Source organism: Octopus sinensis, linkage group LG12 (assembly GCF_006345805.1).
Source record: "Octopus sinensis linkage group LG12, ASM634580v1, whole genome shotgun sequence".
Taxonomy (NCBI): Eukaryota; Metazoa; Mollusca; class Cephalopoda; order Octopoda; family Octopodidae; genus Octopus; species Octopus sinensis.
This window is the reverse complement of record NC_043008.1, coordinates 55,312,374-55,330,111: the sequence shown is the minus strand read 5'-3', so window position 1 is coordinate 55,330,111 and position 17,738 is coordinate 55,312,374. Positions and strand designations below refer to the sequence as shown.

Here is a 17,738-nt window from a genome sequence, read left to right as displayed (position 1 = left end):
CCTTGTGGCCTATGCCAGGGGTGTAACCAGTCCACTTATGCATACCTTTCCTTCATTGGACACTAAACTCCGCTTGTGAAGACCTGTTGAAGCAAGTGAAATCAAAATCGAAATCAAATTCGATGACTGGCATCCGTGCTGGTGGAGCACTAAGAGAACCATACAAGTGAGATTGGGGCCAGAGCAACAAGCTAACCTCCGAGCCGATGGCACGTTAAAAACACCATTTGAATGTGATCGTTACCTGCTTCGCTTTACTAGCACTTGTGCTGGTGGCATGTGAAAAAACAACATTTGAGCGAGGTTGTAGCCACTGCCACTGGACTGGCTACTGTGCAGATGGCACATAAAAAGCCCCATTTGAGCGTGGCCATTGCCAGTACTGCCTGACTGGCCCTCGTGCCAGTGGCATGTAAAAGCACCCACTACACTCTTGGAGTGGTTGGCATTAGGAAGGGCATCCAGCTGTAGGAACTCTGCCACATCAGATTGGAGTCTGGTGCAGCCATCTGGTTCACCAGTCCTCAGTCAAATCATGCAGCCCATGCTAGCATGGAAAGCGGATGTTAAATGACTATAATGATGATGATGATTGTGAAAAGATGAAAGGCAAAGTTAACATTGGTGAAGGACCACCAGGAAAGGAATGGATGCCTAAATCACAGCATCAGTTCCAATAGATGCTAATACATCACTTAAAGAAATGAAATCATTATCTGTGTACAAAGATTTGGCAACAGAAATAAGCTGAATGTGGAGCCTGAAAACAGAAACAATCACTCTAATAATAGTATGTGCTTTGGGAATGGTTAAGAAAACATGCAAACAGATACATAATCAAAGCACCAGGACTTAGAAATATGCATATAATGGAGAAATAGTTCTTCTCAGGAACTGCATACGAAAATTTGAAGACAGTGGAAAATATAAAACCAGAACAAAACGTTGCATGCTGTGCTCTGGTATGCAATGGAAGAAAGCAATAAAAAAAAAAATAAGGCAACTGAACAACAACAACAATAATGGTTTCAAATATTGGCACTGGGCCGGCAGTTTTCAGGGGAAAGGACCAGTTGATTACTTTGATTTTTGAAAGAATGAAAGGCAAGGTAAACCTTGGTGGAATTTGAACTTGGAAAGTTAAGCCGGAAGAAATTAAAGCAAAGCGTTTTGTCCAGTGTGTTAATGATTCTGCGAGTGAGCTGCCCTGCTGCTGCTGCTAGTGATGATGATGATGATGATGATGATGATGATTTCAAACTCTGGCACAAGGCCAGCAATTTTGGAGGAGGGGGAATAAACTGATTACATCGACCCCATCAGCTCTCAGCTGGTACTTATTTTATCAATCCTGATAGAATCAAAGGCAAAGTCAACCTCGGCAGAAATTAAACTTAGAACATAAAGAAGGATGAACTGCTGCTAAGCATTTTGTCCTGCTTGATAATGGCTCTGCCAGCTCACCACCTTTAATAATAATAATAATAATAATAATAATAATAATAATAATAATAATAATAATGATGATGATGATGATGATAATAATAATAATATGATAATAATAATAATGATAATAATAATAATGATAATAATGATGATAATAATAATGATAATAATAATAATGGTAATAATAATAATAATAATAATAATAATAATAATAATGATGATAATAATAATAATAATAATGATGATGATGATGATGATGATGATGATAATATTAATAATAATCGAAAAGGATCCAAGGGCACCAAGGACCACCTTGTGATAGATAAGGTTATAATGAAAAACTGCAAATGGTAGCCTGGATAGACTTCAAAAAGGCTTATGACATGTTGCCGCATTTGTGGATTTTGGAAACACTCGACATATGTGGAACAGCTGAGAATGTGTGAGCACTGATTACGAACAGCATGCTTAGTTGGAAAACGTGTCTTTCTTGTAACAACCTGCACTTAGCCGAGGTAACAATCAGAATAGGCATCTGTCAAGGAGACTCTTGTTTGCCTCTGTTGTTTGTTAGTCCTACATAAAATCAATGTTCACTATGAGTTGAGAAAGAATGGACCTTGTCTCAACCACCTTCTCTTCATGAATGATTTAAAACTGTTTTCAAAAACAAAGCCTGAAACGGAGAGGTTAGTTGAGACTGTGCAAATGTGCGGCAAGGATGGAATTCAGTATTTCGAAGTGTGCGGTGCTTACTTTGAAGCAAGAGAAAAGAGTAAATTTTAGGGGCATAGAATTGCCAAACATAGGAGAATGGAAGACCCAGGTGATGATGGGTACATGTACCTTGGGACCCTGGAGCTAAACAATATCTTGCACAAAGAAATGAAAGACAAGGTCATCACAGCATATTTCAAGTGCCTCAAACTTCTCTTGAAATCAAAGCTCAACTCAAGGAACCTTGTGACTGCTATCAATATATGGGCTGTAACTGTAGTCCGCTATAGTGCACCCATCCTGAGATGGACACAAGTGGAGATTGACCAACTTGATCACACAACCCGAAAGACAATGACAATGCATGGGACCCTTCACCCTAAAGCAAATGTACACAGGCTCTACATGAAGAGGGGTAAAGGTGAACGTGGGCTGATTAGCATACGGGAGTGCATCAATAGTGAAAGAAGAAACATGGCAGAATATTTGGTAAGCAGCAAACAAGACCTGCTGCAGTATGCTGCTAGTGCAGAAGGAGTGAACAAAAATGGATTTGAGAGTGCTCATGAATTCTGATCAAGAATAGCCAATGAGAGAGAAGAAATCCTAATCTGTATGAAATTACATGGTCAGTTCCACCGTGAAACCAACAAATTAAAATACCAGGAAACATCATGGAGGTGGCTCAACAAGGGTATCCTAAAAAAGAATACTGAAAGCCTAATTATCGCAGCCCAGGACTAGGCATTAAATACCAACTCAGTGAAAAAGAATATATACCACACAAGTGCAACGGACCTCTGTAGAATGTCTGGGAAGAGGATCGAAAACGTGACTCACATTGTTAGTGCTTGTGAAAGTCTTGTGCAGAAAGAGTACAAGCGTAGACATGACAAAGTAGCCCAAAAACTCCACTGGCTACTGTGCCATAAATATAGATATGAGGCTACTGGTGCTTGGTACCAACTTACACCAGAAAAGGTAATGGATGAAAAGGGGAAGGCAAAAATCCTCCGGGATTTTGATCTCCAGACAGACAAGGTGTTAGAGCACTGAAGGCAAGATATAGTATTCTTTAAGAGGGACAAACAAGAGTGCCTGATAATTGATGTAGCAGTGCCAGGAGATCAAGATATCATCATGAAAGAAAGAGAAAAAGTTGATAAATACGGAGACCTGAAAATTGAGATCGCTGAGATGTGGCAACTACGAGAGTTGAACATAAAAGGTTATCCCTACTATCTTCGGAACACTGGAAACCTTAGAAACCTTAGAAATATCCTACAATCTAGATGTATTGCAAAAGTTGGCATTACTTGGAGTACCGTCTGTCTGAGGTCCTCGTTGTGACTTGACAAACAGTACAAACCCCCAGGTAGACACAATATCATCAATCAACAACCTCACAATCTTGTATACTGTGCTATGTCTATAATAATAATAATAATAATAATAATAATTTTTTTTACTCTAGGCACAAGGCTTGAAATTTTGAGGGAGGGAGCCAGTCGATTAGATCGACCCCAGTACGAAACTGTTACTTAATTTATCAACCCCAAAAGGATGAAAGGCAAAGTCGTCCTCAGCACAATTTGACCTCAAAACATAAAGACAGAGGAAATGCCACAAAGTATTTCGCCTGTGTGCTAACGTTTCTGCCAGCTCAATAATAATAATAATAATAATAATCATCATCATTATCCTCATTTAGCGTCCGCTTTCCATGCTAGCATGGGTTGGACGGTTCAACTGGGGTCTGGGAAGCCAGAAGGCTGCACAAGGCCCAGTCTGATCTGGCAATGTTTCTACGGCTGGATGCCCTTCCTAACGCCAACCACTCTGTGAGTGTAGTGGGTGCTTTTTACATGCCACCGGCACAGGTGCCAGACGGGGCTGGCAAATGGCCACGGTCAGATGGTGCTTTTTATGTGCCACCGGCACGGGTAATAATAATGATAATAATAATAATAATAATAATAATAATAATAGTGATAATAATAATAATGATCTTTTCTACTATAGACACAAGGCTTGAAATTTTGGGAGAAGGTGCTAGCCGATCGCACTGACCCCAGTTCTTGATGATAGGCAAAGTTACCTTGGCAGAATTTGAACACAAAACACAGACAAACTGCAGCTAAGCATTTTACCTGGTTTGCTAACGGTTCTGCCAGCTTGACACCTTTAACCATAATAGTAACAGTTTATAATTTAAGGAGTTAGTTGATACCATTATCCCAGTACTTGACTGGTACTTTATTGTAGTGGTCCAGAGGGATGAAAGGCAAATTTGAACTCAGAATGCTGGAACACACTCCACATTTCATGATACAGCAGTGTATTTGGTAGTGCAGTGCAACTGTACAATTTAATGGTGCTATGATGCACTTGATGGTGATGGAAAAGTGCAGTCAGTGACGTAATGGTGCACTTGATGGGGCATGAAACTATTGAAAACACAATAATAATGATAATAATAATAATAATAATAATAATAATAATAATAATAATAATAATAATAATGATGATGATAATAATAATAATGATGATAATAATAATAATAATGATAATAATAATAATAATAATAATAATAATAATAATAATAATAATAATAATAACAATGCCCTGATGCAGTACTAGGCAGTGGCTCTCATGGTTTCTGATCTTAACTGATTGGAAGTGTTATCATGTACATTGTTTTGTCTTGGTATAAAAGATGGGCTACAGCAAATATTCTGCTCAATACCACAGATTTGCTTGTCAGTTACTTGACCATAACCAGTTGAGCATGTCCCTTAGTGGCTGACGATATGTGCATCTATGATCACGAGCAGAAACAGAGGGGAGCATCATAGCCATGTGTTGAGAGGGATTCTTTGGGGTTTGAATAATTCACCTCTGAAAACATGGGTGGTTCTTTCAACATCCTTAAACAACCCTTATTGAGGGACCTCTTGAGTGGGATGGGCTACTCGACCTGAAGAAAATTCTAACTGGGCCCCACCTGCAAGGTCATGTGGTGGTGTTTATCTTGATATGAGATCACCATGTCGCACACATGGTTGTGATGCATGTGCCTAGTGTACCCTTATCAGACACGTAGTCATGATGGGTATATTGGGCTTCGTATATTTTACCCCAGTGTCACTTTGATGGCATGATCTGCTCGCTCACTCAATGATAATAATAATAATAATAATAATAATAATAATAATATTAATAATAATAATAATAATAATTAATAATAATAATAAATAATAATAATAATAATAATAATAATAATAATAATAATAGTGGCTGACAATATGTGCATCTCTGATCATGAGCAGAAGTAGTTGGGGAGCATCATAGCTGTGTGTTGAAAGGAATTCTTGGAGGTTTGGATAATTCACCTTTAGAAACATGGGTGGGTCATTCAATCCTTAAACAACCCTTATTCAGGGAACTTCTGAGCAGGATGTGCTACTTGACCAGAAGAAAATTCTAACTGGGCCCCACCTGCAAGGTCATGCACTGTTTATCTTGATATGAGATCACCATGTCGCGCACATATGGTTGTGATGCATGTGCCTGGTGTACCCTTATCAGACGGGTAATCGTGATGAGTATACTGGGCTTCGTATATTTTTACCCCAGTGTCACTTTGATGGCATGAACTGATCTCTCACTCAACAATGATGATGATGATGAGGAGGAGGAGGAGGAGAAGGAGGAGGAAGGGGATGATTCTGTTGGGGGGGAAGGTATAGTCAGTTAAATGTATTACCAGTATATGACTGGTGTTTTGTTTATTAGTTGCTGCGAGGATGAAAAGCAAATTTAAACCTAGTGGGATTTGAACCAAGAACATAAATGGATTTAACTAAATACCTCGAGATACATCACCCTTCATTCTATTGATTTCGCCATCTGTCACCCTAAAATTATAATGATAACAACTATAATAATAGTAGTAATAATAGTAAGAGTAATAATAATAATAATAATAATAATAATAATGATAATAATAATAATAATAGTAGTAATAATAACAACTTTCATCATCATCACCATCATCATCATCCTCATCATCATCATCACCACCTTCCTCCTCCTCCTCCTCCTCCTCATCATCATCATCATCACCACCATCCTCATCATCCTCCTCCTCCTCCTCATCATCATCATCAGGTGACACACAATGCATCAATGCATACTGCCTTTTTTTCCCTCATCGACCCAACATTGTCTTAGCTTACAGACCCTGCATTTAATGCCAACTCCAAACCTTCCTTTACAGAACTCCTTCCCACTAGAATTGCAACAACATCCATGATGTTGTGTTGCATTTAGCCCTTGGCTATCACTGACTGAGTAGACCTACATTTCTACAGCTGAGTGAACTGGAGCAACATGAAATAAAGTGTCTTGCTCAAGAACATAACACACAGCCCGGTCCAGGATTAGAACTCACAACCTCACGATCGTAAGCTTGATGCTCTAACTACTGAGCCATGCGCCTTCACACACACAACTACTTCATGCTTCAACACACAACTTCTATTATAGCACTGATCATCACATGTGTGTGTGTCTATGTACCACGCCACTACTTGACAACTGGTGTTGGTGTGTTTACACCCCTGTGACTTTGCAGTTAAAAAAAAAAGAGATTGGTACTTTAAGTACCAGGCTTTAAAAAATGTAAATACTGGAAACAATGGATCTTTTCACTTTGACCAGCAGATTTTAAAAATAATTTCTTTGTAACTAAGCACTTTTAAACTTCGTATACTGGTAGAATGTGTTACATAAAACATCTTTTTCTCTTGGCTTTCTTGAGAAAATTCTTTAGTTTGTAAGCTATTTGTTGTTAAATTTCTTGCATTTCGGCAATTTCAACCAATCAATGACGTCTATTGAGGTGAATACAATTTCTGCTGTTGTTTGTCAACAAGTTCAACAAGAACTTCCGGTGGTGAGGCTGTCACTTATAAACCCATGAGGGTTTATTTACATTTCTGAAGAAAAAGAAACCCTTCCCCCGACAATCTTTTATTCATACGAACGTGACTGATATGAAATATGTCATAAATAACAGTGACAAACTAAATAGAGACCGCAGGAAGTTGTTGTTAACAAACAACCGCAGAAATTGTATTCACCTCAATAGACGTCATTGATTGGTTGAAATTGCCGAAATGCAAGAAATTTAACAACAAATAGATTACAAACTACAGAATTTTCTCAAGAAAGCCAAGAGAAAAAGATGTTTTATGTAACACATTCTACCAGTATATGAAGTTTAAAAGTGCTTAGTTACAAAGAAATTATTTTTAAAATCTGCCGGTCAAAGTGAAAAGATCCGAAACAACTTATATGACAAAAATTCTCAAAGGCGGTGCCCAAGCATGGCTGCAGTCAAATGACTGAAACAAGTAAAAGATAAAAGATACTTTACTCTCTCTCCTTCACTCAGAGTAGCCCCTTTCAGACTGTTTAGTATTACAATTTGCAAGGTGACCTCTTTAGTGCTGGTGACCCGAAAAATGCACACAGTAAAACTTTGTAAAGGGGCTGGGATTAGGAAGGACATCAGGCCATAGAGAATAAAACCAAGCTGACATTGAGAGATGATGTGATCCTTCGAATTATCAATATCAGATCCTTTCAAAATGTCCAACTCATACCAGCGTGGTGAATGAACCTAAATGATAATGGTGGTGGTGATTGTGTGTGTGTCTGTTGCATGTGTGTGTGTGTGTGCATGTGAATATGTACATATATATAGCTGCATGCACACACACACACATACATACATGCATACATATATGCATACATACATACATACACATATATATATGTGTATATTATATATATATATATATATATATATATATATATTTCTTTACTGTTCACAAGGGGCTAAACGTAGAGAGGACAAACAAGGACAGACAAAGGGATTAAGTCGATTACATCGACCCCAGTGCGTAACTGGTACTTAATTTATCGACCCCACAAGGATAAAAGGCAAAGTCAACCTCGGCGGAATTTGAACTCGGAACGTAACGACAGACGAAATACAGCTACGCATTTCGCCCGGCGTGCTAATGGTTCTGTCAGCTTGCCGCCTTATGTATATATATATATATATATATATATATATATAGACTTGGAGATGCCACTATGAAAGGTTGCTAAATGAAGAGAATGAATGAGAGAAAGAGAGTCTGCCAAATGTCAACCCAACAAAGGGACCAGCTATTTGAATGGACAGTACCTTGGTAGATAAAGCAATTAAAGGTATGAAGGCAGGGAAAGATCCCGGTCTATCAGGAGTCACTGCAGAGATGCTTAAAATATCTGGTTTATATATATCTTGGCTATAGTCCAGTCACCTGTATAGTCAACAAGGTGAGACATGAATGAGTCATACCAAATGACTGGTGTAGCAGCATCATAGTCAACTGCTACAAAGGTAAAGGCGAGGCATTAGATAGGAATAATTACAGGGGTATCAAATTGTTGGCCCAAGTGATGAAAGTCATGGTGAGGGTCATAGCCCAATTAATTAGGGAGAGAGTTAGTTCAGACGAGATGCAGTTTGGGTTTGTTCCAGAGAAAAGCATCACTGATGCTATACTTCTGGTAAGACAGCCGAAGAAGAAATTCTTAGCCAAAGATAAACCTCTGTATTTGGCTTTTGTTGACATGGAGAAAGCCTTTGACGGGGTCCCCCAATCCTTTATTTGGTGGTCAATGTGGAAACTAAGGATAGATGAGTGGTTGGTGAGAGCTGTACAAGTCATGTACAGGGATGCTGTCTGTAAAGTGAGGGTTAGCAATGAGTATAGTGAAGAATTCTGGGTAGAAGTAGGGGCTCAGTCCTCAGCCCACTCTTATTCATCATAGTCTTTTAGGCAATAACATAGGAATTTAAGACAGGCTGCCCCTGAGAGCTCCTCTATGCTGATGATCTTGCTCTAATAGCAGAATCACAACCAGAACTAGAGAATTTTCAGGTGTGAAAGCAAGGTCTAGAATTGAAGTGTCTTAGAGTCAATCTAGCAGAAACCAAAGTTTTAGTAAGTAGGAAGGCAGACAAATCACAAATCCCTTCAGGTAGATGGCCCTGCTCAATCTGCAGAAAAGGTGTAGGTAGAAACTCCATACGATGTACCTTGTGTAAGCTATGGACACATAAGAAGTGCAGCAATATGAAAAGGTTGACTGGGAAGATAGTTTTTGTATGTGACAGATGCACAGGGACAATAAACATCAAAGATGTATAGAAAACAGATTCCATCACATGCCAGGGGGAAAAACTAGAAGTAGCTGATAGCTACCATTACTTATGTGACCAAGTTAGTGGCGGAGGTGGATGCTCTGAGAGTGTGGCTCCTAGAGTAAGAAAAGCCTGGGTTAAGTTTAGAGAGCTCCTACTTATGAAGCATGCATGTGAATAGCCATGTTACATGACAGTGAAACATGGGCTGTGACTGCTGAGGACATGTGTAGGCTTGAAAGGAATGAAGATAGTATGCTATGCTGGATGTATAATGTCAGTGTGGATACACGACAGAGTTTAAGCACACTGAGAGAAAAGTTGGATATAAATAGTATCAGATGTGGTGTGCACGAGAGACGACTGTGCTTGTATGGTCATCTGTTGTGTATGGATGAGGACAGCTGTGTGAAGAAGTGTCACACCCTAATAGTGGAGGAAACCTGTAGAAGAGGTAGACCCAGGAAGAGCTAGGATGAGGTGGTGAAGCACGACCTTTAAACAATCGGTTTCACAGAGGCAATGACAAGTGACTGAGAACTTTGGAGATATGCTGTGCTTGAGAAAACCCAGCAACCCAAGTGAGATTGTATCCGTGGCCAATGCCAGTGTCGCATAAATGGTCTGTTTAAAAACACTGTTCAAACATCGGGCAATATGCTGCGTTTGAGAAGACCTGTTGAGTCAAGTGAAATCTTTGTTGTAGTTGATGCCAGTGCCGCCTGACTGGCACCCATGCTGGTGGTATGTAAAAAGCACTATTCGAGTGTGGCTGATGCCAGTGCCACCTGACTGGCTCCCATGCCGGTGGGACGTAAAAGGCATAATTCGAGCATGGTTGTTGCCAGTACCACCTGACCGGCTCCCATTCTGGTGGCATGTAAAAAGCACCCACTACATTCTTGGAGTGGTTGGTGTTAGGAAGGGCATCCAGCTGTAGAAACCTTGCCAGAACAGATTGGAGACTGGTGCAACCTCCTGGCTTGCCAGTCCTCAGTCAAGCCATCTAACCCATGCCAGCATGGAAAGCGGACGTTACACGATGATGATGATGATGCTGATGACGATGATGATATAAAGCCATGTTATCTTTGTGTGATACTAAAGACTGAAGAGGTTTAATAAGACTGAAACATGAATGAATTTATCACTGTACTGTTGCAGATCAGACATGTTACTGACAGCATTATTTTACTTTCTAATAAAATTTTATGTAGTTTGAATTCAGAGTTATCTCCCCTGTCAGTTAATAGTTCTTCCTCTTCATCATGAATGTAATTATAATGATTAATTAAAATTTTTTGTCTCAGTACGAATAAGTACATTAGCATCAACCTTATTTATACATTGGATATTATATATATACACTGGTGTCATACAGAAACAAAAGCAAAACAAATAAAACAAAAGAAATTGTACACTTGTAAGTAGTAAAAATAATAATAATGATAATAATAATAATAATAATATAATAATAATAATAATAATAATAATGATGATGATGATGATAACAACAACAACAACAACAAAGTTGACAGATTAGCAAATGTACAACTAATTATTATTAGTTTCCTACTGTACCAAACTATCATTAATGAATATTTAGCTCACTGTTAGCTAATTAGCAGTTTAGTAATTTCTAACAAATATAAGCATAGTGTTTATTAATGACTATTTAGCACTATTAGAGGCCATTTAAATAATAAGGACTAAGTTCTGTAAGAGCTATCAAATAATTCACTAATTATTTACCACCAAAGTGGTATATTTATCCTCATTTCTCACAGGGGTTGGGTTCCAAAGCACCACAGTGATGAATGAACCATCTCCACACACTTTATCAATGGAAGGAATGCTATATTCATTTCACCAAACATATTTTCTTGGTCGTCTCTACCTTTTCATTTGTGTCAGTTGTTAGAGTCAGCTGCCGTTGTGTTTTTTCTGTAGTACCATCCGAACATGGCCGATGCCAGTGCCGCCTTGACTGGCTTCTGTGCCAGTGGCACATAAAAAGCACCATCCGAACGTGGCCGATGCCAGTGCCGCCTTGACTGGTTTCTGTGCCGGTGGCACATAAAAGGCACCCACTACACTCACGGAGTGGTTGGCGTTAGGAAGATCATCCAGGTATAGAAACACTGCCAGATCAGACTGGGCCGGGTGCAGCCTCCTGGCTTCCCAGACCCCGGTCGAACCGTCCAACCCATGCTAGCATGGAAAACGGATGTTAAACGATGATGATGATGATGATGATGATGATGATGATCCCATGTTTCTTAATTCTTATTACTTTATCGCCCACAAGGGGACAAACACAGAGGAGACAAACAAGGACAGACAAACGGATTAAGTTGATTACATTGACCCCAGTGCATAACTGGTACTTAATTTATCGACCTCGAAAAGATGAAAGGTAAAGTCGACCTTGGTGGAATTTGAACTGAGAATGTAACGGCAGACGAAGTACCACTAAGCATTTCACCCGGCGTGCTAACGTTTCTGCCAGCTTGCTGCCTTGGCAGACAAAATACCTATTTCTTTACTACCCACAAGGGGCTAAACACAGAGGGGACAAACAAGGACAGACAAACGGATTAAGTCGATTATATCGACCCCAGTGTGTAACTGGTACTTAATTTATCGACCCCGAAAGGATGAAAGGCAAAGTCGACCTTGGCAGAATTTGAACTCAGAATCTGACGGCAGATGAAATACCGCTAAGCATTTCGCCTGGTGTGCTAACGTTTGTGCCACTAAGCCACTCATACCCCTCAACACTGATCCCATGTTGATGGGTATGAGTATATAAATCTGCTTAAAAAAAAAAATCCAGCCTTGCAGCACAGCCATGTGAATACATGCAATATGCAGTGCCTTCCGGGTGGCTCAGCATGGTGAATGGTTACCAGGGTGTAATTTTGCAGCACAAGCAGAAACTTCAACTGATTGCTGATCAGTGTTATCGCAGATCAATCCGTGATTAGCATAACAAGGTTTACAATGAGTGCGCTGTGTTATTCCAGATTAGCAATGAAGGAATCAATGATAAATGAAGCTACAAGTGCTTGTACCATTAGTACTATAATAAAATAATACTAGTATAATTAGTAGAAAGTTTAGTAAAGGCTGTTAAACATTACTATAGCAACATAAGCGCAGAAACACAATATGCCAGTAATTATGAAATAAGTGTTATTCAAGTGTTATTTTATAAAATAAATTGTACATTTAAATGTCAGCATACTGTGTTTGTGTTCTGAATGCAATTAAAAATTTTTAGGCTTGTTTAAAACAAAAATCAGACCCTCAAAAAGACAATATAGGGCTGACAACTGTAAAAATCATGTTTTTCATTTAAGCAGGCATAACTGTGTGGTTAGGAAGATTGTTTCCCAACCATGAGGTATTGAATTCAATTTCACTTGGGGAAAGCATCTTCTGCTAAAGATAATAGCAAATCAATGTCTTGTGACTGAATTTGGTGGACAGAAACTATACAAAGCATGTTGTGTGCATGCATGCTAACAGTATGCTTTGTAAAATATATTTCTTTATTGCCCACAAGGGGGATAAACATAGAGGGGACAAACAAGGACAGACAAAGGGATTAAGTCGATTACATCGACCCCAGTACGAAACTGGTACTTTATCTATCGACCCCGAAAGGATGAAAAGCAAAGTCGACCTCGGCGGAATTTGAACTCAGAACGTAACGGCAGACGAAATACGGCTACGCATTTCGCCCGGCGTGCTAACGTTTCTGCCAGCTCGCCGCCTCGTGCTTTGTAAAATATACATGCATACATACATACATTACATACAAACTTGCATACATGCTGGAAGTCGATTTGTGACCAAGTAAGACCACTTCTTAAACCTGTTTCACTTCAAGAAACATCTGTTTGGTCTCCTTATTGCTGATGACATCTCATATGGCTTCTAAGGTTTGCAAGGGACCTACACGTCATTCCACACCAACTACAAGTCAAGCCTTCCAACAATAGCCAGGATCTACAATATCAAGGGAGCTCACTGGCTGACCCACAAATTCTGCTACACTATGTGCACGAGAGAACATGTTGGATATTGCATTGGTAGACAGGATTACCGTTGTGACTGTGCTTGTGGCCCAGTAGGTTAGCCTTCGAGAAGCAGATACATGCATACATACATACATCATCATCATTCATTTAACATCTAATTTTTCCTGCTTGAATAGATCAAACAGAAATTCTGGAGACAGTTTTTCACATGGTTGGTTGCCCTTCCTGTTACCAACCATCACCTGTTTTCAAGCAAAGTAATATATTCCAATAACAAGATATATTCTTCAAGGAAGACTGGAAATGAACAACCTTGCTTGTACGATGATGATGATGATGTTTATTTATAACCATCATGAGATGTTTAGACAAGGACACACACACACACACACACACACACATGATGAACCTTTTTTGGTTTCCATCTACTAAGTCTGCTCACAAGACTTTGATTGACCAGGGAGCAGAAGACACTTGCCCAAGGCTCCACACAGTGAGACTGAACCCAAGACCAAATGGATGGGAAGCAAGCTTCTCAACCACACACCCATGTCCACACCAGTAGTTACACCCACGTGTGTGTGTGTGTGTGTGTGTGTGTGTGCATGTGTGCGTATGTGTGTATGTACATGTGTGTGTGTGTGTTTTGAATGTTTAAATTCTGTGCTTTGCATTGAAAAATCACTGATATTTCCCTGTAAACAATTCATTCGAATGTGAAAAGAACGAAAAGTTTTTTTATTGGGGAAACATACAAGGATTAGCAACTGGAAAGATATCAAGCTGTGAAATAATGGCTTCAAATTTTGGCACAAGGCCAACAATTTTGGAGAAAGGGTAAGTCGATTATATCGACCCCTCAGTGCTCAACTGTTACACTTATATTGTCAACCCCAAAAGGATGAAAAGCAAAGTTGACTTCAGAAGACACTTGCCCAAGGCTCCACACAGTGGGACTGAACCCAAGACCAAATGGATAGGAAGCAAGCTTCTCAACCACACAGCCGTGTCCAATGTAAAGCTGGATGCCACTAAAGATGGATACCTATTTCTTTACTGCCCACAAGGGGCTAAACACAGAGGGGACAAACAAGGACAGACAAACAGATTAAGTCAATTATAAATGACCCCAGTGTGTAACTGGTACTTATTTAATCGACCCCGAAAGGATGAAAGGCAAAGTCGACCTCGGTGGAATTTGAACTCAGAACGTAGCGGCAGACGAAATATTGCTAAGCATTTCACCCGGCGCGCTAACGTTTCTGCTAGCTCCACTAAAGATGGATACCACTAAGCATTTTGCTCAGTCTGCTAATGATTCTGTCAGCTCATCATCTTCCAGCTGTGAAATAATACCTTAGTAAAATATCTGTCTAATTCAAGCTAATATGAAGAAAGCAAAAAAATGAATGCCATCTGGTCTTACACAACTTGACTGAAGAAGGGGTATGCATGCCATCTAATCAGATTGCATAAATTTGGATTTTGGAAGCACTCCGTCGGTTACGACGACGAGGGTTCCGGTTGATCCAATCAACGGAACAGCCTGCTCGTGAAATTAACGTGTAAGTGGCTGAGCACTCCACAGACACGTGTACTACCCTTAATGTAGTTCTCGGGAATATTCAGCGTAACACAGAGAGTGACAAGGCCAGCCCTTTGAAATACAGGTACAACAGAAACAGGAAGTAAGATTGAGAGAAAGTTGTGGTGAAAGAGTACAGCAGGGATCACCACCATCCCTGCCGGAGCCTTGTGGAGCTTTAGGTGTTTTCGCTCAATAAACACTCACAACGCCCGGTCTGGGAATCGAAACCGCGATCCCACAACCGCGAGTCCACTGCCCTAACCACTGGGCCATTGCGCCTCTACTGCATAAATATATGTATATAAACAGAGTCTATTGTCTGGTTGTGTAGGTTAGACAATATATGGAGAAAAATATGTGTGTAAATGTACTGTGGAATGATGGTAAGTAGTTGGTGAGTAAAATCTAAGCTTGTGTTCAATTACCTGCTGAATTCTTTTCCAATTTTTTATTTACATGCTATTTTATATATGTATATAGGCGTAATAGGCGTAGAAGTGTCTGTGTGGTAAGTAGCTTGCTTACCAACCACATGGTTCTGGGTTCAGTCCCACTGTGTGGTACCTTGGGCAAGTGTCTTCTACTATAGCCTCGGGCTGACCAAAGCGTTGTGAGTGGATTTGGTTGACGGAAACTGAAAGAAGCCTGTTGTATATATGTATGTATATATATATATATATATATATGTATGTGTGTGTATATGTTTGTGTGTCTGTGTTTGTCCCCCCAACATCGCTTGACAACCGATGCTGGTGTGTTTACATCCCCGTAACTTAGCAGTTCGGTAAAAGAGACCAATGTAATAAGTACTAGGCTTACAAAGAATAAGTCCCGGGATCGATTTGCTCGACTAAAGCTGGCGCTCCAGCATGGCCACAGTCAAATGACTGAAACAAGTCAAAGAGTAAAAGAGTATATATATATATATATATATGTTGAGGCAAGTGAGGATCAGAATCGAAATCGATCAATGGAAATTGCAGATGTGTTACCAGTGCCGGTGGCATGTAAGAGAACCTTCCGTTTCGCGACCATTGCCAGCGCCGCCCCGACTGGCCTCGTGCCGGTGGCACGTAAAAAGCACCATCTGTTCGTGGCCGTTTGCCAGCTCTGTCTGGCACCTGTGCGGGTGGCACATAAAAAGCACCCACTACACTCACGGAGTGGTTGGCGTTAGGAAGGGCATCCAGCCGTAGAAACACTGCCAGATTTGACTGGGCCTGATGAAGCCTTCTGGCTTCACAGACCCCAGTAGAACCGTCCAACCCATGCTAGCATGGAAAACGGACGCTAAACAATGATGATGATGATGATATATATATCTGCAATGATACACTACATGAAGTTGAAGCCTTTGGTAAGTGATTCAATGATTCATTAAGAGCCACAAGACATGTTAATTTTCCTTGTATGCTTTTTGAAGAAGAAAAAAATGTATAGAAAATATGATATTGGCAGAGGTTATGTAGTACATTTTGGATTTAGGCTTTTAACTAAAATATTAAAAAAATAAAAAAAAACATGGCAGTTATTGATTAGTAAGCACCATTACAAGAGCAACAAACAAAATTAACTACCTGAACTTCTCTACCATCCAACTGAAGGTCATGTTCAAAGGCATTGTCCTTCTCCAGTTTATTTTCGTTAATCAAGTCACCCTTAATGATTTCTGGGGGTATTTTGTTTTCTATGATTCCTTGATGGTCATTGGGAAGAAGACGTCCAGCGAGATTGTCTTCAACATTTACCCTCTCCAATGGTTGGTTTCCCTCATTATTCAGGCCATTGTTGAGGTTGAAGTCAGGAGGTATTTTGTTATTGCCATGTCTTCGGTTACTAAGCATGTTGAGGATGTCGTTGTCTTCGTTTGACTGATTGACATCAGCATTGTCATCATTCTGAGAATCAAAGAGTACAGGAATTAGTTTTAACAAGTTGCCAAATCATAAAATAGGTAATACAAGAGATGACATGCATCTTGTTTCTCCATTTTCATAGCTGACAGCTATGGCATGAAGACATATGGCAAAGTGGTTTGGGTGTTGGGCTTGTGAACATCAGATCATGGGTTCACATCTCAGCACATCCTTGAACAAAACACTTCATTTCATGCTACTTCAGTTCCACTCAGCTGAAAATGAAATGAAAACCAGTGATAGCTGTTGGAGGAAGAAGTTAATGTGATGGACTAGCATTCCATTCAGGGGAAGTTTGTACTCTCAGTGACTTAAATGTCACAGAAACCAAAATAATCTCTGGCCTAATGGGCCTGTACATTCAAGACAAAAAGCTATAGAGGGCTTCTTTGTTACATTCCTCCAAGTAAATAATGAATCTTTATTGGCTTTGATGATGCATATTCATTTATCTGATCAATGAAGTACCTAATTAATATATATGAGCTGAAGTGGTTGAATATTCCACAGACACATATACTCCGTAAGTAGAATCAGTATAACATTGTGAATGGGAAGGTCAGACCTTTGTATTGGGTTCAATGCATCTGATGGGCTTCTAAACAGTTCCTGTCTAGCCAGTATCATTCAGAAGACACTGATCAGTCTGAGACCACAGAATAGAAAAATAAACAGATGCCTAAGATGCCATGCAGTGAGATTGAACCTGGACTCCTATGATTGTGAAGTAAACATCTTAACCATTCAACCATGCAGCTTCC

At 39.7% G+C, this 17,738-nt stretch overlaps 1 protein-coding gene across 9 annotated transcripts in view; it reads right to left on the bottom strand.

The window, feature by feature from the left end:
• The window catches only part of LOC115218121 (keratin, type II cytoskeletal 1), a 220,083-nt gene that overhangs the window by 2,084 nt on the left and 200,261 nt on the right, over positions 1-17,738 (bottom strand). For 8 of the 9 annotated variants that reach the window (XM_029787908.2, XM_029787910.2, XM_029787912.2 and 5 more), the window contains one exon: positions 16,639-16,959. In XM_029787908.2, coding sequence (XP_029643768.1) covers positions 16,639-16,959 — 321 coding nt within the window. Of the gene's footprint in view, positions 1-6,033; positions 6,081-16,638; positions 16,960-17,738 lie in introns of all 9 variants that reach the window. The other variant, XR_003882216.2, reaches the window with a different exon arrangement.